We start from the raw sequence: 19,300 nt of genomic DNA, 5'->3' as shown, positions 1-19,300 counted from the left end.
AAGAGAGAAAAGATAATAATTGTATGAATCATCACCCCCCCCCCCCCCCCGGCATTGTTCGGCCATATTTCGGTGTGTCGGTCATCGTCACGTGAAGTGTCAAGTGAATCGCCAATTGTGAGCAACCCGCAACCCGAGAAGCAATCAACCGCAGTGCGCTACGAACACGTCTCACGCGGGCGCTTCTTCATCTCAGCGCACACTTCGGTCGGATACAAAAAGCTCTGTAACAAGCAATCGGAGGAGGTGGTGGTGAGCAGAATTAGTGTGTTTCTATTGTGCAAAATCGTGCCACAAGCAGAAAGGGTGCGAAGCGCAGTGTGCGGGGCGGAGTGAGAAAGATAAGAAGTAGTGAGTGAGTGAGTGAAGTGAGAACGGCCTGTCACGGTCGTGACGCCAACAACAACAACAACAACAACAACAACAACAACAACAACAACAACTGTGCACGATCGGCAATCGGAATCGCTCGGCCTCGTCCCGCCGCCGCACCACCACCACCACCACCGCTACCGTCCCTCCCGGCGGATCCCTTTCGGCGCCAACCGTCACCGAGCCAGCCGTCAAAATTGGCAGAATGGATAAAGATGGTGACAAGAAGGGCGGCGGGGAGAAGAAGGGCGGCGGAGGTGGCGGCGGGGGCGGTGGGCAGTCGGGGGGAACCGGTTTGGGTGGCGCAGCCGGTGTCAACGATCCGGCCGCCCTCCTAGACGCCGCCTCGCTCTTCGGTAAGTGCCCATGTGTTGTGAACGTCGGGAGTGTGTGTGTGTGTGTCTGAGCGCCTCACGATCGGGTTTGTGTGCCCAAATTGTGTTATGGATCGGCATCTCTCCCGGAAGGGGGCGTAATTTAGTTTGAGTTTAGTTTGTTTTACATTTACAACAAATAGTTAAATAGATTTAGTCGCATTAGTTTGAGGAATCTTCGGGACCGTCATGGACAGTCCGCCATTGTTGATGTGATAAATGGCATTCCTTGGGGTGGTGCAGTGTTTGATCTTCAACCGCCGGAGTTGACGTCCGACTCACGTAGACTTGTTGGACTGCATGAATTCCAACCGTTTTTTTGTGAACAAATATTTGCCGCTGTTTATCACTTACACACGATGAGAGTGTACTGCAATAGGAGACCACTGAGCAGCAAACGGTCACATTTTGGAGCAGAATCCATTGCATGGTGATAAAGAAGTTAAGAGCGCCATAGTGACAGGACCTATTTAAATGTCAAATAACTCCGCCATTTTTGAGTCGTTTTTGAAAAATGAATATGATTTATTTAGGGTATATGTTGCGTAAAAAATAGATATCATGGTACGTCCTATCAGCACCAGCGCACCTGGCGGATTTATTAGAAACTATAGCTAGAACGACGCACGCACATCTAGTATCCTTAGAGAAGATGAAAAAGCGAGAAACGAGCAGTTCGCGACAGACAGTGGAGAAAGAAAGATTTATAATTTTTGAGCTCCTCCTCCTGATTATCAGATTTCAGTGAATAAAGAGGTTCTACAAAAAAGGTTTTTCAGTTTGTCGCGTTGAGTGTTACTCGAGAGTGAATGAATTTAACAGTATAGAATGTCGTTTATTGACAATTTAGTCTCCTGACTTAAACCATATTGGAAACTTGTGGAATACCTTGAAGCAAAAGTTAGCTGGACAATATTTTTCAAACAAAGATGAATTGTGGCAAAAAGTGTAGCAGGACTGGTATTACTGGTCCAGTAAAAATGTGTCAGGATTTGGTCGATTCGCTGCCCAGTAGAGTGCATGAAGTGCTCCAAAACAACGGCGGATTCACGGGATACTGACTAATTTTGAAACAAAATATTGACTTTTGAGATTAGCAAAAGTGTAAACCGTGTAAATTAATTAAAATTTGCCCTATACACAGATTTACTTATTTTATTGGCCAGGTACTTTTCCTTGTATAAGCGTATAAGCTTTCTATTGTAATAAGCGAATTCCTAGAATTTTTCACCTCGTTTAGATCATCTTTATCTTATTTTTAGTACTACTATCTTGTGCTATCATTGTAATACCTGTGAATTCAATAGGTTTTGAAAAATAATAAAAGAATGCAGCTTACATACATTTACCAGCTATACATTGACTAGTTGTGTGTATGAGATTGAAATTGGTCCTGTCACTATGGAGCACCCTTGGATTTTAGATAGCGATTTTCTGACAAACTGTGGAAATACCTTTGACACTGCGAAGAACACAGGGCTAAGGCTACCAATGGATTATTGCTTTGGAAATTAGTTTCTGAGTGTCTAACTAAAAGACTAGAGGAGCCTAACTATCAGTGAGAATTAGGAGACCATCTTGAGACTCTTTTCGAAAGTTGTGAACCGAACCGAACGGTGAATCCAAATTTTTCCTACGATCGTTGACCCGCGTTGAGCCAGCGTTGTGTGTGTGTGCATATATTTGATATTTATCGTGTGTGTATCATTCCACTTGCTTTTCACGCCCAGTTAATTTTCTTCAATTCTTCTCCCGTTCCTCCCTTCGTCCAGCATACTGGGGACGTGATCCGTCAGCCATGGCAGCGGCGGCCGCCTCGAACCCGCTGTTCGGTTCCCAGTTCGCGATGCCCGGCGGGCTCGGTGGTCTGATGCCGAATGCCGGGTCCGGTTCCGGCAGCGGTAACGACCGCTTCTCGATGTCCCACCAGCACCAGAACACGATGGCCGTGGCCGCCTCGCAGGCAGCCTCGCTGGCCGGTTTGCACAACAGTAAGTACTGTACCGCGATTTTCCTACCATTTGTGATGCTATTGATGTGATTGTGTTACTGTCCTTTTCTGCACTTAAATTCTTGTTAAAACTTTATTAAATCAATCCAATTGGTGTTGTTTGAGCATTCAAATCAACGCTTATTTCGCTTCCTTTGTATTTGAATTATTTTTGTTTACTTTCGATTACGATGTTACGATGTCATGCTTTGATGTTTCTGAAACGAACGTCGCCCAATATTTGGTGAATTTCATCTGGAGCTGACGAGAATAATGGGTGTACAGAACTAAAAAGATTTGCAATTACAATTACATGCTTAGTCAAAATTCCATTAGTAAAAAATATTTACACATTATGCAGATGCCGCCGCTGCTGTTCATGCTTTTGTGGCTGCAACAGGTACACATTAGTGTTTGCTAAAAATGGATATCAAATCGAAGGGGGTAATGCATGAAATGACCATGATGCTTACCCCACCGGCCGTCAAATTAATCACACTTTATTAGCCAATAGCAATGCTGGGCAGTGTGGTGTCACGTCAAACAATTGTGGGCGCACATCGAACTCAATTGGGTGGAAAATTGCAACGGAATTCAAACCCAGCCAGCCTCAAACGGGCAAACATTTCACTGTCGTTATCAATTGCGTTTCGTCGATGTATTTTGATCGCTCTCTGATATTGAAAGTAAAACCCTACGGCACTGAGCGAGGAGGGACAGAGAGGCCACTGGTACGCGCGCATTGGTGCGATAGAGACAGAGTCCGCACGGCGAAGGGCATCAGCTTAAAGAGTCACTCACCGATTTTGTGCTACTTTAAAGCCCTTTTAGGTCAGGCGCGTTTATGTTTAATGTGCAGCAGCAGTGCCGCCAACGGACAAATAGTGGAGTCAAATTTGATCCTGCTTTAAAGTTGCCCTTCATTTTTGGGTCAACATTTGGGGACTGTGGAATGAGCTGTGAGCGTGGTGCTGCGGGAGTTGTTTAAACCCCGGTGCAAATCCCGGTGCTGTGGAATCATTTCCATTCAAACTAATAGTTGTAGAGGGAGCAGCAAACTGTTTAAAGGCGCCGAAACCGAAATATTGATTGGTCTACATTCGGTGGTGAACATGCTCCAGTCGGAACTTAAAGCTGCGTCGGTTTTGGTGCCCACTTGTTGTTGGAACATTAAAGTGGTATCGCCTATTGCCAGATTATGCACTGATGTTTAGCGAAAAAACGAGCCAACCAATCTCCGAGAGCGAGATTCGTTCACGACCCCGAACCGCGAATCATCAGTTTCGATTTAATGTCTGCCATATATGGCTATAAAAATATTAATCGTGTAGCAGAGCGCCATAATCGTAAACGGGGCTCGCCTGAAACCATCCGAGGAGCCGAGTGGGCGAATTTTATTGGCAAGCTCAGAGCCTCTGCTTTGGTGACTTATTTGGTGAAATCGCACCGGAAAATGATATGGGTTAAATCCTCGAAAACGAGCAAAATGTTAACACCCCACGGGGAATTACGGGAAAAGGATGTTTTTTATCCTACGCCGGCGCTAGCTGGTTCACTTAATCCCTTAATTCAACAATTATATTATGACGCGCCCTAATCAGTTCATCTTTTGATTGATAATGGATTTTGCGATTAGCATAATCGTATGACTGCAGCGCATAAATGCCGTGTGTTTATGCTCCCTTCTCTCTCTCTCGCTCTCGATGCTGCAGTGGGTTGTATTATGCTTCACCACCCAGCATATCATCGACGACCGAAAGCGAAAGTGAGCATATAATGGCGAGTGTGTGAATGATTAACGCCAGGACTCCAGGAATGTCCGATACACACGCGGAACATTCTTGCGTCACATGACGTCACAATCCATTCACCGTCTCCGTTCCGTTCCTTTGTGTGCTGCAGAAATCGGCAAACTGAACTGACTTTAAGTTTACATACCCGCTGCTCCTCCAGTCCGCCCGCCCGCAAGTCAGCTGACTTCGAGTGGTGCCGAGATCAAGTTCAAGGTCACGACGCCGTACAAGAAGTGCAAACGTGGCCAACTGGTTCTGTATGTGTGTGTACGGTGTGCATGGTGCGTTGCGGCGATATGCGATGTGTTTAGCCAAAGGTTAAACACTCAGCCAGCCGACCGACATACAAACGAAGCTTCGAAGGCCAAAAGGCAGGCTTTTCACGAGCGCACGAGGGCGAGTTTTTCTTTTTCGCACTTCTTTCCGTTGCTCCCGGTTCCAGAGTTTCTTCTTGCATTGATGTTTGGTCCCTCTGACTGCTTAACTCTACAATAAGAATTTGACTTCCTTTTGATCCGTTTTTTAGGGGAATTTCTAGATTTTTCTCAAGTTTTCCCGCGTTTAAAACATACAATGATTCATTGTATGTTTAAATGTGTGAATGAATTCACACACAATGAGGTCCCAATCTAATGGGATGTGGAAATCCGCTCTCAGAGGGCATTCATTTTCTCCTACGTGTTTCCATCATCCTGTCCATCGATCGCGGGGAGTCGGCCGAATCGCACTCGTAGCCAATGGTTGCTGTGGCCAACTCCCCGAGTCCGCGTTGTCCCATTCTCCGTGTTTTCCATTCTTTGCTGGCCAACAATCAAAAGTGGGTCATTCCTGAGTTGCTGTGAAATTACGGATGATTCTTTATTCCGCCTGGAAATTGTGCTGCTCCGCAACGCCAATCCGAGTCGGAAAAGAGAAAATGTCGGACGCGGTGGGCCGCTGCTCCGATAAAGGTCCTGCTGCTGCTGCTTACCCGATACACACACACAAATTGTTGCCGTTCTTTGCTGCTGCTGTCCTTATTTCATCCCCTAGACATGGAAGCGCGATGGCGCTGGCTGGCGGCCGGCTACCGTTGGGTACCTCCCAACGGCAACCGGGGCGAAACCCGTTTATAGCGACCAGCGAGGGGAGAACCGCGCCCGACGTCGTTGGAGGTGTGTAGCCGAAAAAACGCGCAGGGGAACTCGAATGAACAAAGAACGCGCCCCGTTCCGCGGGATCTGTTCTGCGTTTTTTGCCCAGATTATGACACGCGGCGCGACGCGACGCGAGGGGTTGGATTATATGGTGGACCACCACCGTCCGTCCCGGTGGCTTCTGGTGGCTTTTAGTTTGCCTCTTATTTGCGCCCATGTCCCATCGGCATCACCAGCAGCAGCAGCTGGTGAATGTTCGGGACGAGCACACGAACACAGTGACAAACTGCGGTCCCCGATGCTGCCGCCGCCGCCTGCCGTCGCGTCGATGCTTGTGTCTGGTCAGGTTTTATGCTGCGGCCGTCCGCGGGAGTGTGCGTGCGACCATCCCATATCCGGGCGACCAAGAGCGGTCCGATTGTCGCACAACCACCAACAGCCAAGCTGTCGCGCCTGTTACCTGTGGACCGAGCGCGGACCGGCGCGTAAGGATGGGCATTTTTTTCGACCCCTACGGACCTCTACGGTCCTTCTGGGAAGTGAGAACGTGAGTGCGAGAGAGAGAGAGAAAGAGTTTAGGAGCGATCTGGGGGCGACCGAAAATTAATGATAAGAGATTTCTTTTTTCGGATGATACTTCCGAGAACGGTCATACTGAGAAGCCGAGCCGCCGTTCTCACACGTGAGAAGAGCGGGCAGTGAGATTGAGTGTTGCTGGTTCTCACCGCTCTCCGAATGTTTTGCCACGCTCTCCTCTCCCGTAGCGCTCTCCCACAGCTCACGAGAGAGTTCACCGTGAGCGGGCGCACGCACACCACTGTACCTGCGGCGACACGCACACAGCTTGACGCTCCTTTTGGCACGAGACTTCAAACGCTGTGTCGGGCGGTCTCGTGTTCCGCGGCGACGGCGGCGGCGCCGTTCATTGACGGACGGTTGTGCGTGAAATGGGAGCATGATGCGTGGCCAGCGTTTATGTTGCTGCGGATCGCGGCGATGCTGCGATGCTGTGCGATGATTGGAGATTGTGTTTGCTCACTTTAATGTAATTATGCTGATTATCTAATGGCGATTGTAAGCGGGAGACAGGATTTAACGTGGGGGGAATCCTGGGCGATCAACAATTTTGCGATTGTCACCTGGTTGTTGACCTTCAAATAGCTTCTTATTTGATTTCTTATGCTTGTGCTTGGTGTGTTGTTTAGTTTTGTTTACTTTTTCACTAAAATAATGTTCTGCAATTTTCTCACTTTCTCCCCGCAGGTTGGTGGTCGATGGCGCAGCTGGCAGCTCAGGATTACTTCGCCCGCCTGCAGGCCTCCGGGATGTCGCAGCTGCCGTTCTCGCACGACCTGGCCGGCGCCTTTCCGGCGGGCCTCGGGCTGGGTGCGATGGGTGCTGCGGCCGCGGCAGCGGCAGCCGCCGCTGGCGGAGGCAGTGGCTCGTCACCGGGTGGTGCCGGTGGTTCAGGTGGCGGTTCCGGTGGCAACACCGGCGGCGGTAAAGGCTCGGGAGGCGGTGGCAAGGGCAAGAAGCGCGACCGCAGCAGCAACAGCAACAGCAGCAACGCCAGTTCCTCCGGCATGGGTGGGGGCGTCGGCGGTATGGTCGGCAATCCGGGTGGGAGCGGCGGTGGCAACTCCTCCTATAAGGTGGGTTTCTGAAACGAAGCTGTGTAGTATACTGTCCCGTTATGTTTTTTAGACTTACGTCAGACTGGGCGCCCGAATTTTTGGATGAAACTATCGACCCTCAGAACTCAGTTTTTCAACTGGGATGACAAAACTGAAATGTAATGGTGCAAAAAAGATCGGATTTGTGGATTCTTGGTTGTTGCATCTCGGAGAAGTGTTGGCAATTTGTTGATCAATTTGTGATGCACTCGACTCGACTCGACCCAGATCGTTCTGCTTATTTGTCTGACTAAGCACCATGTGAGTTTTGGCTATTCGCTAAACTCAAGAGACCGATTCGAGGACACCTTTTACAGTCAATAATTGAGATGGGAGCCGTAACGAAGAATGTGTTGAATGCTATTCCCAAAAAGAACTTTTCGGAACGTTTCAAAAATGTGATTAATGGTACACATACGAGGTCTGTTCAAAAGTTTTCACGATTTTTGGATTAAAAAAAAGTTACTATCTATTTTGTATCTATTTTGTCCCATTTTGTCTCATCTTTGAAGTAATACTCATCAGATGTTATACACTTGTGCTAATGTTTTTTTCTAATCCTTGAAGCACTTCCAAAAATAATTTTTTGTGATCTTGTCCAGCTCCTTCGTCGATGCCGTCTTTATCTCCTAAATCGTAGCATAGTGTCGTCCTTTCATACATCCCTTCAGTTTCCGGGATAAGAAAAAGTCACAGGGGACCAGATCTGGAGAATACAGTGGCTTTGGCATCATGAGTGTGTTGTTTTGGCCAAAAATTCGGGCAGAAACAACGATGTTTGAGCAGGGGTGCAAAAGACAATTTTTGTTTTCCCACAAATCGGGGCGTTTGTGGCGGATTGCTTCGCGCAAATTGCGCAAAACTTGTAGGAAATATTCTTTATTGACAGTTCTATCCTTTGGCAACAACTCATGATGCACCACGCCCCAGCAATCGAAGAAAACTGTAAGCAAAACTGTTCACATTCGATCAAAGTTGGCTTTTCGACGTTCACATCTTCTCAGCCCTCTAAGAATATTTTGAACCACCGATAAGCGCTGCTTTTAGTCTTAAAAGCTTCACCTTAAGCCACAGTTAACATTTCAAATGCGTCCGCGCTTTTATTTTCATTTTTCACACACAATTTGATAAACATTCTTTGCCATCCATATTTTGGAAGAGACAAAAATCGAAGATGAGCCAAAACACGTCCAAGCAAAACAGCTGTCAAAAATTGACTGATTACTCAAAATGGTCGAACTTCTCACCATAAGTTAGTGACATGAAAATCGAACATACATAGCCCGCGATAATGCAAAATTACCAGAACTTTTTGAACACACCTCGTACCTGTATTTTGTTGGAGGTGACACAGATTTAGAAGAACAAAGAAAGATTTTTCGAGTTATAAGCGAATTCCCGTTAATTTTTGGCCTCACAGTACTAAATGACTTCGCTTCATTGGGGTCAAAATTAATTTTTGGCCGTTTCGCTCTTGAAGGTGGCCCAAGGGACGATAAACAATTTCCCTTTCCAGGGCCTAAACATGGCAGCGTAGATTAAGGCGCCACAGATACGTGGCGGCGTGGCCCTCTCAAGTGTGTTCCGTCTTTTTGTCTCGACATTGACGTACAACGAACGGTTTGTGATGAATTTCGCGATTTTCGGCGAAGGCCGCATAGGATGGATTCATGTGCTGTGAATGCCATTGAAACCGGGACATGTTTGTCCCCATCCTTTCTAGTTCCTTGCGATGGTTTCCAAGTTTTCATAAAGGTAAGGTACGGAACATACGCGGCGAATATAAATTGCTACACACACACACACACACACACAGACACTCCCCGTTCTCGATACACGCGAGTTTCCGAAGGATCCGGTACCTCCGTCGGGACTATTTTGTTGGCAGCGTCGTGTCCCCCCGGGTGGTTTTATTATCATAAACGCACGGAAGACTCATTTGATGTTGTCGCATCGTTCTTAGCCACCGGAAACCCGGATCCTTTCCACACCCCTTGGTGGAGCGTGTGTTTGTGCCGCTGGAAAGGACGCACCTTTCGGGGGTAACGGGATCGTGATTAACCTTCCCCGCCCCGCCCCGCCCCGCACACCCTTCTGGGGGCTGGCTCCGGGGACGTGAAAAAGGGTTTTTGGGACGGTCGGAGTTTGTCTAACGTCGCGTTCTCGTGCTTCCCGTTCACTTGCGGCAAAACTCGTGGCGCTCCCGAGATTTATTTCATTTCGCTCCATGGGGTCGGAAGCGAGACACGCTCCCCGACCCGACCCCCAGACCCGGGTTGCCGAACCTTATTGCAATTTGTCTTCCGGTGGAAGTAGTGTGTTTCTCGGGGACAAGAATGGGACCAGGTCGACGAGGTTGCTTCGGGCCACACGACGGCACCTTTGGGCTCGCTTCGAGCTCTGGCCAGCCTTTTTTGTGATAAATTTTTGACGAGTTTTTACACTCCTTCTTCGACTTCCTTCGCCTCTCGTCCTTTGGCAGGGTTTAACCAAATTTGATTGCCACCCGTGCTTCTTTCGCGGGATGAATTTACAGTTTGCAGCAAAACAGATGTGTCTTGTGTCTCAAGCCGTAACTATTTCCTGTTTTAATAAAGCTTTATGAACATCGGAGGTTGTTGGAGGTTGATCGATTTTAATACAATTTGTGGCTCTTTGTTTTTCGTAGAACTCATCGTCACCATCCGTGTCGCAAGCCGCCGCAGCCGCAGCCTACAAGCAATCACTCTACAGTCAGGCGACGTTGCACAAGGAACTGATGGCCATCACCGCGGCGGCCGCCGCCGCTCAGAATCAACAGCAACCGACCAGCAACCAGCAGCAGCAGCAGCACCAGCAACAGCAACAGCACCAACAACAACAGCAGCAACAGCTGCAGCAAGCTCAACAACAGCATCAGCTCGCCAGCCTGGGGATGCTGGCCGGACTCGGTGGCGGTGGCATGAACTCACTCGGCGGTGGCGGTTCCTCGTCGAAGCAAAAGTCCTCGTCCTCCGGCGGTGGGCCCTCCTCGTCCGGAGGTTCGTCCGGGTCGCCTCACGGTGCCAGCCGGTTGATTGGCAACGATTCCATTTCGATCACGCGCGGTTCGAGCTCACCGTCGGTGAGCGCCAGCAAGCAGCAACCGACGCCCAGCGTTACCATCAGTGCCAGCCACGGAAGTCCGGCCCACCAGCAGAACCACCTGCAGAACCTGTCCTCGTCCTCGTCGTCGTCCCGCCTGTCCAAGGACTCGGGCAAGGGTGGCGGCAATAGCCAGGGCTGTGGCCCAAGTGCGGCCGATTTAGGTACTGCGTTTATTGCGCCGTGATGCCGTGGACACTGATACTGATTCTTGACGTTGCAATCCGCAGGTCTGAGTGCGTCGATGAACGCCCTGAGCACACTGTCGCAGTTCAACAACCTCGACCTGACCACCCAGCAGAACGTGACGGCCACGATGAATGCTCTGGCCGCCAGCCAGGCCAAGGCGAAGGACTACATCTCGTCCGGAATACTGAGGTGAGCGTCAAGGGCCGTGTCGTCGTCGACGACGACAGTCTCCCAAAGAGGCTGCAAGTGTGCGTAGTGCGCGTCAACGCAACGCAAGGATAGGTCAATCAAAGAACCCCTCGAGGGGGATGTTCCAAATATTTCATTTAAGGCCAGGGAAGCTGGTAAACGTCCTGGGCGCCGTCCTTTTCGTTGGGCTATCGGTGTAATTTGCTCATTGTCGTCACCCTATGCCCAGGCCACATCTAGAAAAGGATTTTTGGTCGATCACCGAACACCGAACTTGTACCGTCCCGGGACCTTCCAGAACACAGCAATGTTTTTTCCTTCTAAACGGCCCCAAAACGGCAGCCAAGTTCCGTGTATCCGTGCAATCCATTCGCTCTTCTCCTTTCTGCGACATAAATCTTCGCGAGAAGGAATGCACCACGACCACCACCAGCAGCACCGAATGCAGCCGAGAGGCAGAGTGCAGTCCGTAAATTTGTGCTGATTGTGCCTTTCGGGAAAACCCGGTGTCCACGGGTGGTGCGCCGTTCCTGGGATGACAGTCACACAGTGTTTGTGTGGGCTTTTTTCTCTCTCATTCAGATAGAATTTATTGTTCTCCTCTGTCATTGCAGTAGAGGTTGTCGGGAATGGACAGATGGGCGTCGGTGTCGGTGGGCAGCAGAAACGGAAGCGAGCGAGATAAGCCACCACCGGGCCAGGGTAGGAAGTGGAACACAGGAACACTCTGAAGTTGGAAGCAATTTCGGGCAGCAAGTCAGAGAAAAGGGAAGAAAGGTCAAAAATAGGAAGTGGACGAAAAAGGGAGTCCTCCGGAGGAGGCCAGTGAGAGCCATCGATGGGAGAGAGAGAGTATGTTGTGTTTTTGTTGTAATTTTGGAGGAACATAGTTTTTTGCCCTGTTGGCGCTAAGAAGACGAAGAGATGGGAGCCTTGGGTCGCACACCACCGGAGGTCTACCGGCAACGAGGCAGCAGCGAGATGTGTTCGTTCCCCTCCGCATTCCACGGAGCAAAAGTCCTTCGAAAACGGTCGGCCTGTGGTTTTGCATGATACACGGTGGCCAAACAAAGGCTACCACGCAACATAAACGGAGCCCCCGGAATGGGACTGTAAGCGAATAAATTATTCCATCCGCACCCGACGCCGACACGACGTGGTCGTCCTACACCGACCGAGAGGGGGTTCGGTCGGTCCACAATGCCGGTCGCAATGCTCGCTGGAAATTTAGTCCTAAGCTCTCTCCGGCCGCTCCGCCTGATCGCCGGGGCCGGGTCTGGATGGATGTGGGTTTACGGTTTCCATCATTCGGCTAAACGAGAACGTCGGGCTCTCCTCTCGGCGGGGACACGCGGGACGTGACACCAAACGACGGGGCGTTTTGTGCGAACATATACAGACAGCCAGCCGACGGTGTGTGGAAGTCAATATAAACTATATACATTTTTCGGGAGATTTTTGCTCCTTTTCTAGTGCTTTTTTGCGGAACTTTGCGCATCCAACTAAGCAATAGGACCCCTCCGGGACCGGCGGGAGGGCTGGCGGAAGATGCACTCTTTTTTGGTCCCGCTCCCCGTGACTCCTCGGTTGGTGGTTTGGTGGTCCTTTCGATGGCTTCTGGTGGCGGTTGGAAAGTTTTCCTAGGCTACGGCGCGTTTGCGTTCACATGCGGTGGTCCCGGTTCCAGGCCCCGTCCCAGGTTTGTCGCGCATGTGTTCGCATTTCCTGCCGAGTGCCATTTCCCAAGGATGATGCTAATGAGGGCAGAGGGCGCAACGCAAGGGATAAAACGGAGGGCACCGTTAGGCGATGGTTTATTTTCGTTTCCCTGCCGACCCTCGTCGCGAAGAGGCCACTACTGTCGTCCTTGCTTTGCTCTTTGAATGTGTGCTCGACAAGGCTACCCGTGATGTGGCTCTCGGGTGATCGAGAAAGCTAAAGCTCTCACCTCCATCGTTTGGCACCCGGGCACAGGCTGCGTGCCGACCGTTGCTAATGAATGTTGAACTTTCGCTGAACTTCGTGGCATGATCTCTTTCGAGCGAGAGGCGTTCGTCACACACACGACGGAGACCAATTTTTTGTCGCACAGGCCACTTCCGAAGGCTTGGCCGACCTTCGAAGGGAGTTTTGTGTGTTTGTTACGGCGAGTCCTTCCGCGCACACCATCGGAATTGGCAACAAACTGGGTCCTCTTCCTGTGTAATGACCAGCCAAGCCGAGTTCCCTCTGTCTGTGATGGTTGAAAAAAGGACACCGTTCCAGATCCTGCTGTCCGGGCACAATAATAATCGTGCAGCACTTACTTGCGTGTGTTTGTGTCGATTGCCGGGGCACTTTTAGAGCGCACAGAAATGGTTTTAATCGATCGAACAGCTTCAATGACCATCATACAGGAGCTGTTCCACCATGTTAGTTGGGTTGACGAAGAAAAGTTCAGGGAATAAGACATTCTAAGGCGAGGAAGTATCGAGCAGAACGAACCACCACGTCACTCAAGGAGTAAGATTGAAAAATAATCTATTCTCTTCGAGTGATACATCCTGCTACCAATTAAATATTCACAGTCTGTCAAATCACAACGTAGGAAAAACATGTGCCTCTTAAGTGACGACCAAACCAGGACTCACGTGGAGTGACGTGGCCAAACCAGGACTCACGGCTAGCAAGGTTCTACTTGGTATATGGTGGGACTTGAAAGGAATCGTTTATCATGAGTAGCTTCCAAGTAGCTCAACACTAAATTCAGATCTCTACTGTCAATTACTGCACCGTTCGAAGCTAACAATTGACCAGAAACGACCAGAATCGGCCAACGAAAGAGGTTTTGTGTTCCACCAGGACAATGAAATGTTACGCACGTCTTTAGTGACTTGCCAGAAAGTTCAGGACGTTGGTTGGGAAGTTTTAGTGCATCCGCCGTATAGTCCGGACCTTGCACTAAGCGATTGACACCTTTTTCGCGCATTACAAAATTTCCTGAGTGATGAAAACCTAAGATCAAAAAAGGATTGTGAATATGGATTGCTCGAGTTTTTCGCCAATAACGACTAAGCCTTTACCAAGAGATGCATTATGAAGGTATTTTTATAAAGGCAATACATTTTCTAACAAAATGAAGCATATTTGATGCAAATCGGACTATTAAAAGTATCTCAAATAATAATTTGAAGTTTGATCAGAAATCAGTTTGGTCGAAAGACTTTTTCGACCGCCCAAAATTATTAGGCGAATCATCGGATTATCATCACATTAGAATTGAGCCTTGTTTTTGTGATTTTATTTTATTCTGGTCTGTTCTGGTCTATTATTCTGGTCATGTGACTTAGAGGTTTTTTCTTTATTTGATCACATCACTCACAAATGTTCTTTAATATGTTTTAAACTCTTTCTTGCTCTTGCGAAACCCACATCACACTCCGCTTGGCGATTTGAAACGATTTACCTGGGCCGTCTCCTCGTAGTGATCCATCGTCGCTGCTCGGCGTACGTCTGCCGCCGGACACGGAGATCATCAAGTACACCTCGTCCATCGTGGGACCCAAGACACCGGGCACGACCGGCCGCGGACGTAAGAAAACCATTTCGCTCGAAGAGAATTCCAATTTTGCTCAAGTACCTGGTTTAAGTGCAGCCAAGCGTCAGCGACTGGAGCCGAACGAGTACGGCAGCAATAGCGGAAGTGGCGGCAGCGGGTCCTCCCATCTGACCGGTTCCTCTTCCGGCGGCAGCATGTCGCTCGGATCTTCCGGTGGCGGGCTGCTTCCGCCCGGTCTTTCTGCCCACCATCATCACCAGCTCGGCAGCAACGGTGGCATCGGAGGCCTCGGGCCCGGCTCAACGGGTGGTGGTGGTGCTTCGAACGATCGAATAGAGGTCATCAAACTGCCACCAACGATCACATCCAACGGAGTTTACAGTGCCAGCAAGGGTGGTAAGTTGTCGAGTGGTCGCCAAGATTCGCTTCACGTCATAATTCGGCCTCTCTGCCTCTGTTTTCAGGAAAAGACTCGATGGCCGATCATGTCAACGAGTGGGCTGGTTTGAATCTCAGCGCCAAGGGTGGCTCCGGTGGAGGTTCTTCGTCAGCGGCCGCCTCGATCGTGTCCTCACTGACGGCGGCTGCCAACCTAGGCAGCGGTGGTGGTGGTAACAATTCTGCCGGAATCTGCGAACAGGACGATGCGCCACTCAATCTATCGATGAAACCCTCGAAATCCTCTTCTGGCGGAGGATCGGTCGATCTGTCTGGCAATAGCTCGACCTCTTCGTCCGCCATGGGACCCGCCAACAGCTTGCAGAGTCTCAGCACAATTACGGCGGCCCTCGGTGGCAGTGGAGGCAACGATTCGTCACGATGTAAGCATATTGTGCACATAGAGGAAGAGGATCATACGTTGATAGGAGAACCTCTTGACGAGAGGAAGAGGAGGGAACAGTGGACAGGCCGCTAGGCCAGAAGATGTGACTGTTTTTCGTTTCCGGTTCCGTTGTCGATTCCATTTCACGCGTCAAACGTTTGAATGATCCTTTGAGTGTTTTGGCTCTATTTGCTCTCTTTTCTTTTTCTTTCTATGTATCTTCCCGTTTCTTTTCTTCTCTTTCGCCACATTCCATTTGTTTTACGTTTTGGAAATTCGAATCCCACTTCTCTGAAACTTTGTGAATTGGACAAAATTTTTAAAATATGTTTCCACCTAAAAAACTCCTAACCTTACAATATAGCCCGCCGTAAGACCGACAACAAAAATCGTCGCAATGCGGCGTCGGCGGCGGCTGCAGCGGCAGCGGCGGCGGCGGCCTCGACGCTGATGTCCACCACGTCGCCCAGTGGTGCAGCAGCGCTCGGCGGTAACCCCCTGGACGGGCACGTCAACATAAGCCTCGCATCGGCTGCAGCCGCCTATGCGGCCGTTTCTCCGGTTTCCTCGTCCGGAAACGCTTCCGCTTCCGCTGGCGGTGGTGGTTCCGGTGGGTGCGGCGGTAGCAACCTTTCCGGCACCAACACCACCACCAGCAGCGGCAGCAACCAGCAGGGCGGCACCAGCAGCACGCTCAACTCCCTGCTGATGGCGTCGGTCGGTGGTTTGACCAATCCGGTCAACACCTTGAGCAACAGTTCCGCCACTGGTAGCAACACTTCCAGCGCCAGTGCCAGTGCCAGTGCCTGCACCAACCAGCAGCTGATGGCGGCTCAGCTCGGCTTCAACAGCTCGCTGTCGGAGCTTTTGAAAATCTCCAATTACGAGGAGTACGATTACGCATCGCTCGCCGGTTGTTAGTATTCGGTTTTACTTGTGATTTCCTTTTTCCCTGTTCGATTTTTGTTTGTTTTCTTTTATTTTCGCTCATAGTCTCGTAGCAACTCTTCCCAAGCGTAATCTCATTACTACTGCTCTTCCCGAGCACCCAGAACTAATAATCGCGTGGCAGCCACACATTTCTTCTAACAATGTACTAGGTGTACTCCTTAGTATGAGCTTGTTTGCTTTCTTGTAACTGCGCGCTCCGCGTACTTTAAACAAATGTCCTTCTGGCCTTGACCATAACTGCAGTCTTATCCTTATTGTGAAGGCATTAAAGACATGAATAATAAATACATGATGCATGACTTGCATGAGGCAATAATCAAAGAATTAAACACTTTATCAACGTTTGGTTTAAAATAAGGAGATCTTGTTTTAACTTACAAAGGGGAGTAAAAAGCTTGCATCGCTGCGATGTCGGCTTGGTCGTAAATTTCAATCAATAAAACAGTACGAGCCGCCTGATTTGCTTTCCATAGTAGAACCATGTTGTGTTTTGCAAACGCTTGAAGTCTCGAAGCCTCGAAGTTTAGCTGCTAATTCTTCGGGAAATCAAATTCACTTGAAAAAGCACAATGCCAATGCTTGAACACGGAATGTGCTGTCTGCTTTTTTAAAATCTGCCCAATCAAAAACTTATCATCCAAGAATGTTCCAAAAGTAGCTGCTTTAAAATCAATCGTTTTGTCACTTTTCATGAATCCTTGCAGCTCAATTTAAGGAAGGACGTCCACGTAACCTAGGCCGAGGTGTTTCGAAGCCAAAAAAGAACACCGTCGCATCGCTGTTGGCCCAGAGCCGTGCCGTCGGGTCCAAACCACTGACTGCCCAGCAACTGTTGACGCAAGAAGCCGAAATGGTATGTAGATCCGCCCATTGGCGCATGAAAGAATCAAAACAAATCTCAAATATCAACTCTACTCATTACCGCAACAGGAAAAACTTCGTCAAGCAATGATCGAAGCGAATCGAAACCAGCCCCTCGACAACAGCACTTCCAATACGAACACCGACACGGAGAGCATTTCCGAGAGCGGGATGTCCGAGTCGGAGGGCGAGGAACACATCAACGTGAGCGATCTACGGGTACCGCTGGAGAAGGGCTGGCGAAGGGAGACCGTCATCCGGGGCCTGACGAAGAGTGGTCACATTAAGGGCGAGGTGTTCTACTATCCGCCGCAGAGTGTGAATAAAATGAAGGGCATGAATCAGATACAGTTGGTAAGAGTTGCAAAGCAAAAGCTTCGCGTTTGTTGGGTCGGCTCTTAACCGTTTGCCGTGCGCTGTTCCGTTACAGTACTTGGATCAGTTCAAACCACGCGATCTCGGTAGGGATAACTTTAGCTTTTCGGCGAAGGCGATCGTCGGCACGTTCCTGCAACCGGCTCCGCCACCGTACGCCACCGACGGCGAGTACATCAAGATGACCGACGTCGAAGTGAGCCGGCGGCTGGAGGAGCTGAAAGTGTTCACACGCCACGCGGCGCTCGGCGTTGAGCAGCGTATCGAGATCGCCAAGCAGCAGCAGCTCATGCGCGATGCCAAGAAACAGGCCAAGGACGAGATGAATAAAAATAAAGAAAAGGTACTACTTTCTAGTAACAACATCATTCAAATGTTAATATCCAAATTCATTATCACTTCGTTTCATTCCTCGTTGTAGGCTCGCCAGGTCAAGGAAGCTGAGCGCAATGAACGGCTTGAACAGCAGCGCAAGGAACGGGAACTTAAGAATCAGCAAGCGCTAGAGGTAAATACCAGCTAATGACCGGTTGCTAATGAGTTGATAAAAATGATTTTAATAACATTTGATCGTTTGCAGGCCAAGAAAAAGCGCGAAGAAGAAATCGCCCGGCAGAAGGCCGAGGAAGCGGCACGTAAGGCACAGGTACGTACTAAAGGCGCGCTCAGCTTGCGCTCGGTGCTGATCGATAACTTGAAGGACAATTTTTAATTTGGTTTCTTCGTTCGTTTTTTACACTTTTGATTTTATTACTATTCGGAACGCTCTCGGAATCTCGCGGTAACCGATTTTCTTGTACTTCGTGAACGTGAATGAACCTCGAAAAAAACGAACCACTAAATTAACTTTGGCAACGGGCACGTTGACAAAACTAAAACACACAACTAATCACACTGCAGGAAAAAGAACAGAAGCGCCAACAGGCACAGTTGCAAAAGGAACAGGTACAGAATAGATTGCATTGCAGGACGCGTGTTGGTTGTATCTTGTGTCTCGGTTTTTGGTTTGTTTGTGTGTGCTCTGTTGTGTCCGGTCATCGTTTCCCTACTCCTCTAGAGCTGTACCTCTCACCGATGCCACATAGAAAGTGTCCAATTTAGTCTAGAGTTTGTGCCATCGTATCCTTTTCGTTCTCCTCGATGCTTATCAGTTCTCCTCACATGCGCCATTATGTGTATCTGTATTCCTGTGCCTTACGTATCTTACTGTAGTCAGTTCTATTCCGTTGATACTTTGTGTTCCATTTTTTCCGTAACGTATATCATTTGTGTATGTCCTATTGCAATTTATCAATTTCGGCCCCTGTCTTCAAACCTGCGTGCAGTTTAAATCGAAAGCGATCCCTTTCATAGTAATAAAAGCATAGCTCTCTCCCGTTTTGTACATCTGCCCAGCACCATGCTTTAGCTCCGTATCTGTTTTGTTGTATGTTATGTTGGATTATTGAATGCGATGAAAATAGTTTTATTACATCGGAAATGAGAGCTTTTTTTAACAGACGGTTTCGTTTTCGTTATCCGCTTCATTCGCAGGAACTTGCCAAACAAAAGGAACTTATGTACGCTATGGAAATGGTATGTAACATGGACAGTGTGTCAATCGTTTCTCTGGTTAATATTTATTTCCATTCCATCCGCCAGGAACGTGAAAGGAGACGGCAGCATATGGCGCTTATCAAGCAACTAGAGTTGCGTCGCAAGTTTGAAGAAAAGGAGAAGAAAAAGCATCAGGTGAGCGAATCGATCGAAGCGAGTTAACGTCGTTCGAATTCAAACGAATCAATAATCGAACTGTTTTGCGCCCTTGTAATTATAGGTGATTCTGGACAAACTGATCCAGCGCGAAAAGAAGCTGGTGATGCGCAAGCGTGACACGAACATCCTGTCAGAGTTGAGGCAAGTTAATGTTCAAA

The 19,300-nt window shown here is 49.1% G+C and overlaps 1 protein-coding gene across 1 annotated transcript in view; it reads left to right on the top strand.

The window, feature by feature from the left end:
• The first annotated feature begins 577 nt into the window (after window positions 1-577).
• Window positions 578-19,300, top strand: part of LOC128274615 (uncharacterized) — a 32,727-nt gene continuing 14,004 nt past the window's right edge. The window contains exons 1-18 of the mRNA XM_053012858.1: window positions 578-728; window positions 2,519-2,737; window positions 6,929-7,317; window positions 10,007-10,625; window positions 10,692-10,839; window positions 14,304-14,410; window positions 14,474-14,773; window positions 14,842-15,198; window positions 15,565-16,116; window positions 16,856-17,004; window positions 17,082-17,366; window positions 17,443-17,730; window positions 17,809-17,895; window positions 17,968-18,033; window positions 18,288-18,332; window positions 18,921-18,962; window positions 19,029-19,118; window positions 19,204-19,283. Of these exons, the coding sequence (XP_052868818.1) occupies window positions 578-728; window positions 2,519-2,737; window positions 6,929-7,317; window positions 10,007-10,625; window positions 10,692-10,839; window positions 14,304-14,410; window positions 14,474-14,773; window positions 14,842-15,198; window positions 15,565-16,116; window positions 16,856-17,004; window positions 17,082-17,366; window positions 17,443-17,730; window positions 17,809-17,895; window positions 17,968-18,033; window positions 18,288-18,332; window positions 18,921-18,962; window positions 19,029-19,118; window positions 19,204-19,283 (3,974 nt within the window). The remainder of the gene's footprint in view (window positions 729-2,518; window positions 2,738-6,928; window positions 7,318-10,006; window positions 10,626-10,691; window positions 10,840-14,303; window positions 14,411-14,473; window positions 14,774-14,841; window positions 15,199-15,564; window positions 16,117-16,855; window positions 17,005-17,081; window positions 17,367-17,442; window positions 17,731-17,808; window positions 17,896-17,967; window positions 18,034-18,287; window positions 18,333-18,920; window positions 18,963-19,028; window positions 19,119-19,203; window positions 19,284-19,300) is intronic.

This window comes from Anopheles cruzii, chromosome 3 (genome assembly GCF_943734635.1).
Source record: "Anopheles cruzii chromosome 3, idAnoCruzAS_RS32_06, whole genome shotgun sequence".
NCBI classification, from domain to species: Eukaryota; Metazoa; Arthropoda; class Insecta; order Diptera; family Culicidae; genus Anopheles; species Anopheles cruzii.
The sequence above is the reverse complement of the archived record's forward strand: the minus strand, read 5'-3'. Positions and strand labels throughout refer to the sequence as shown.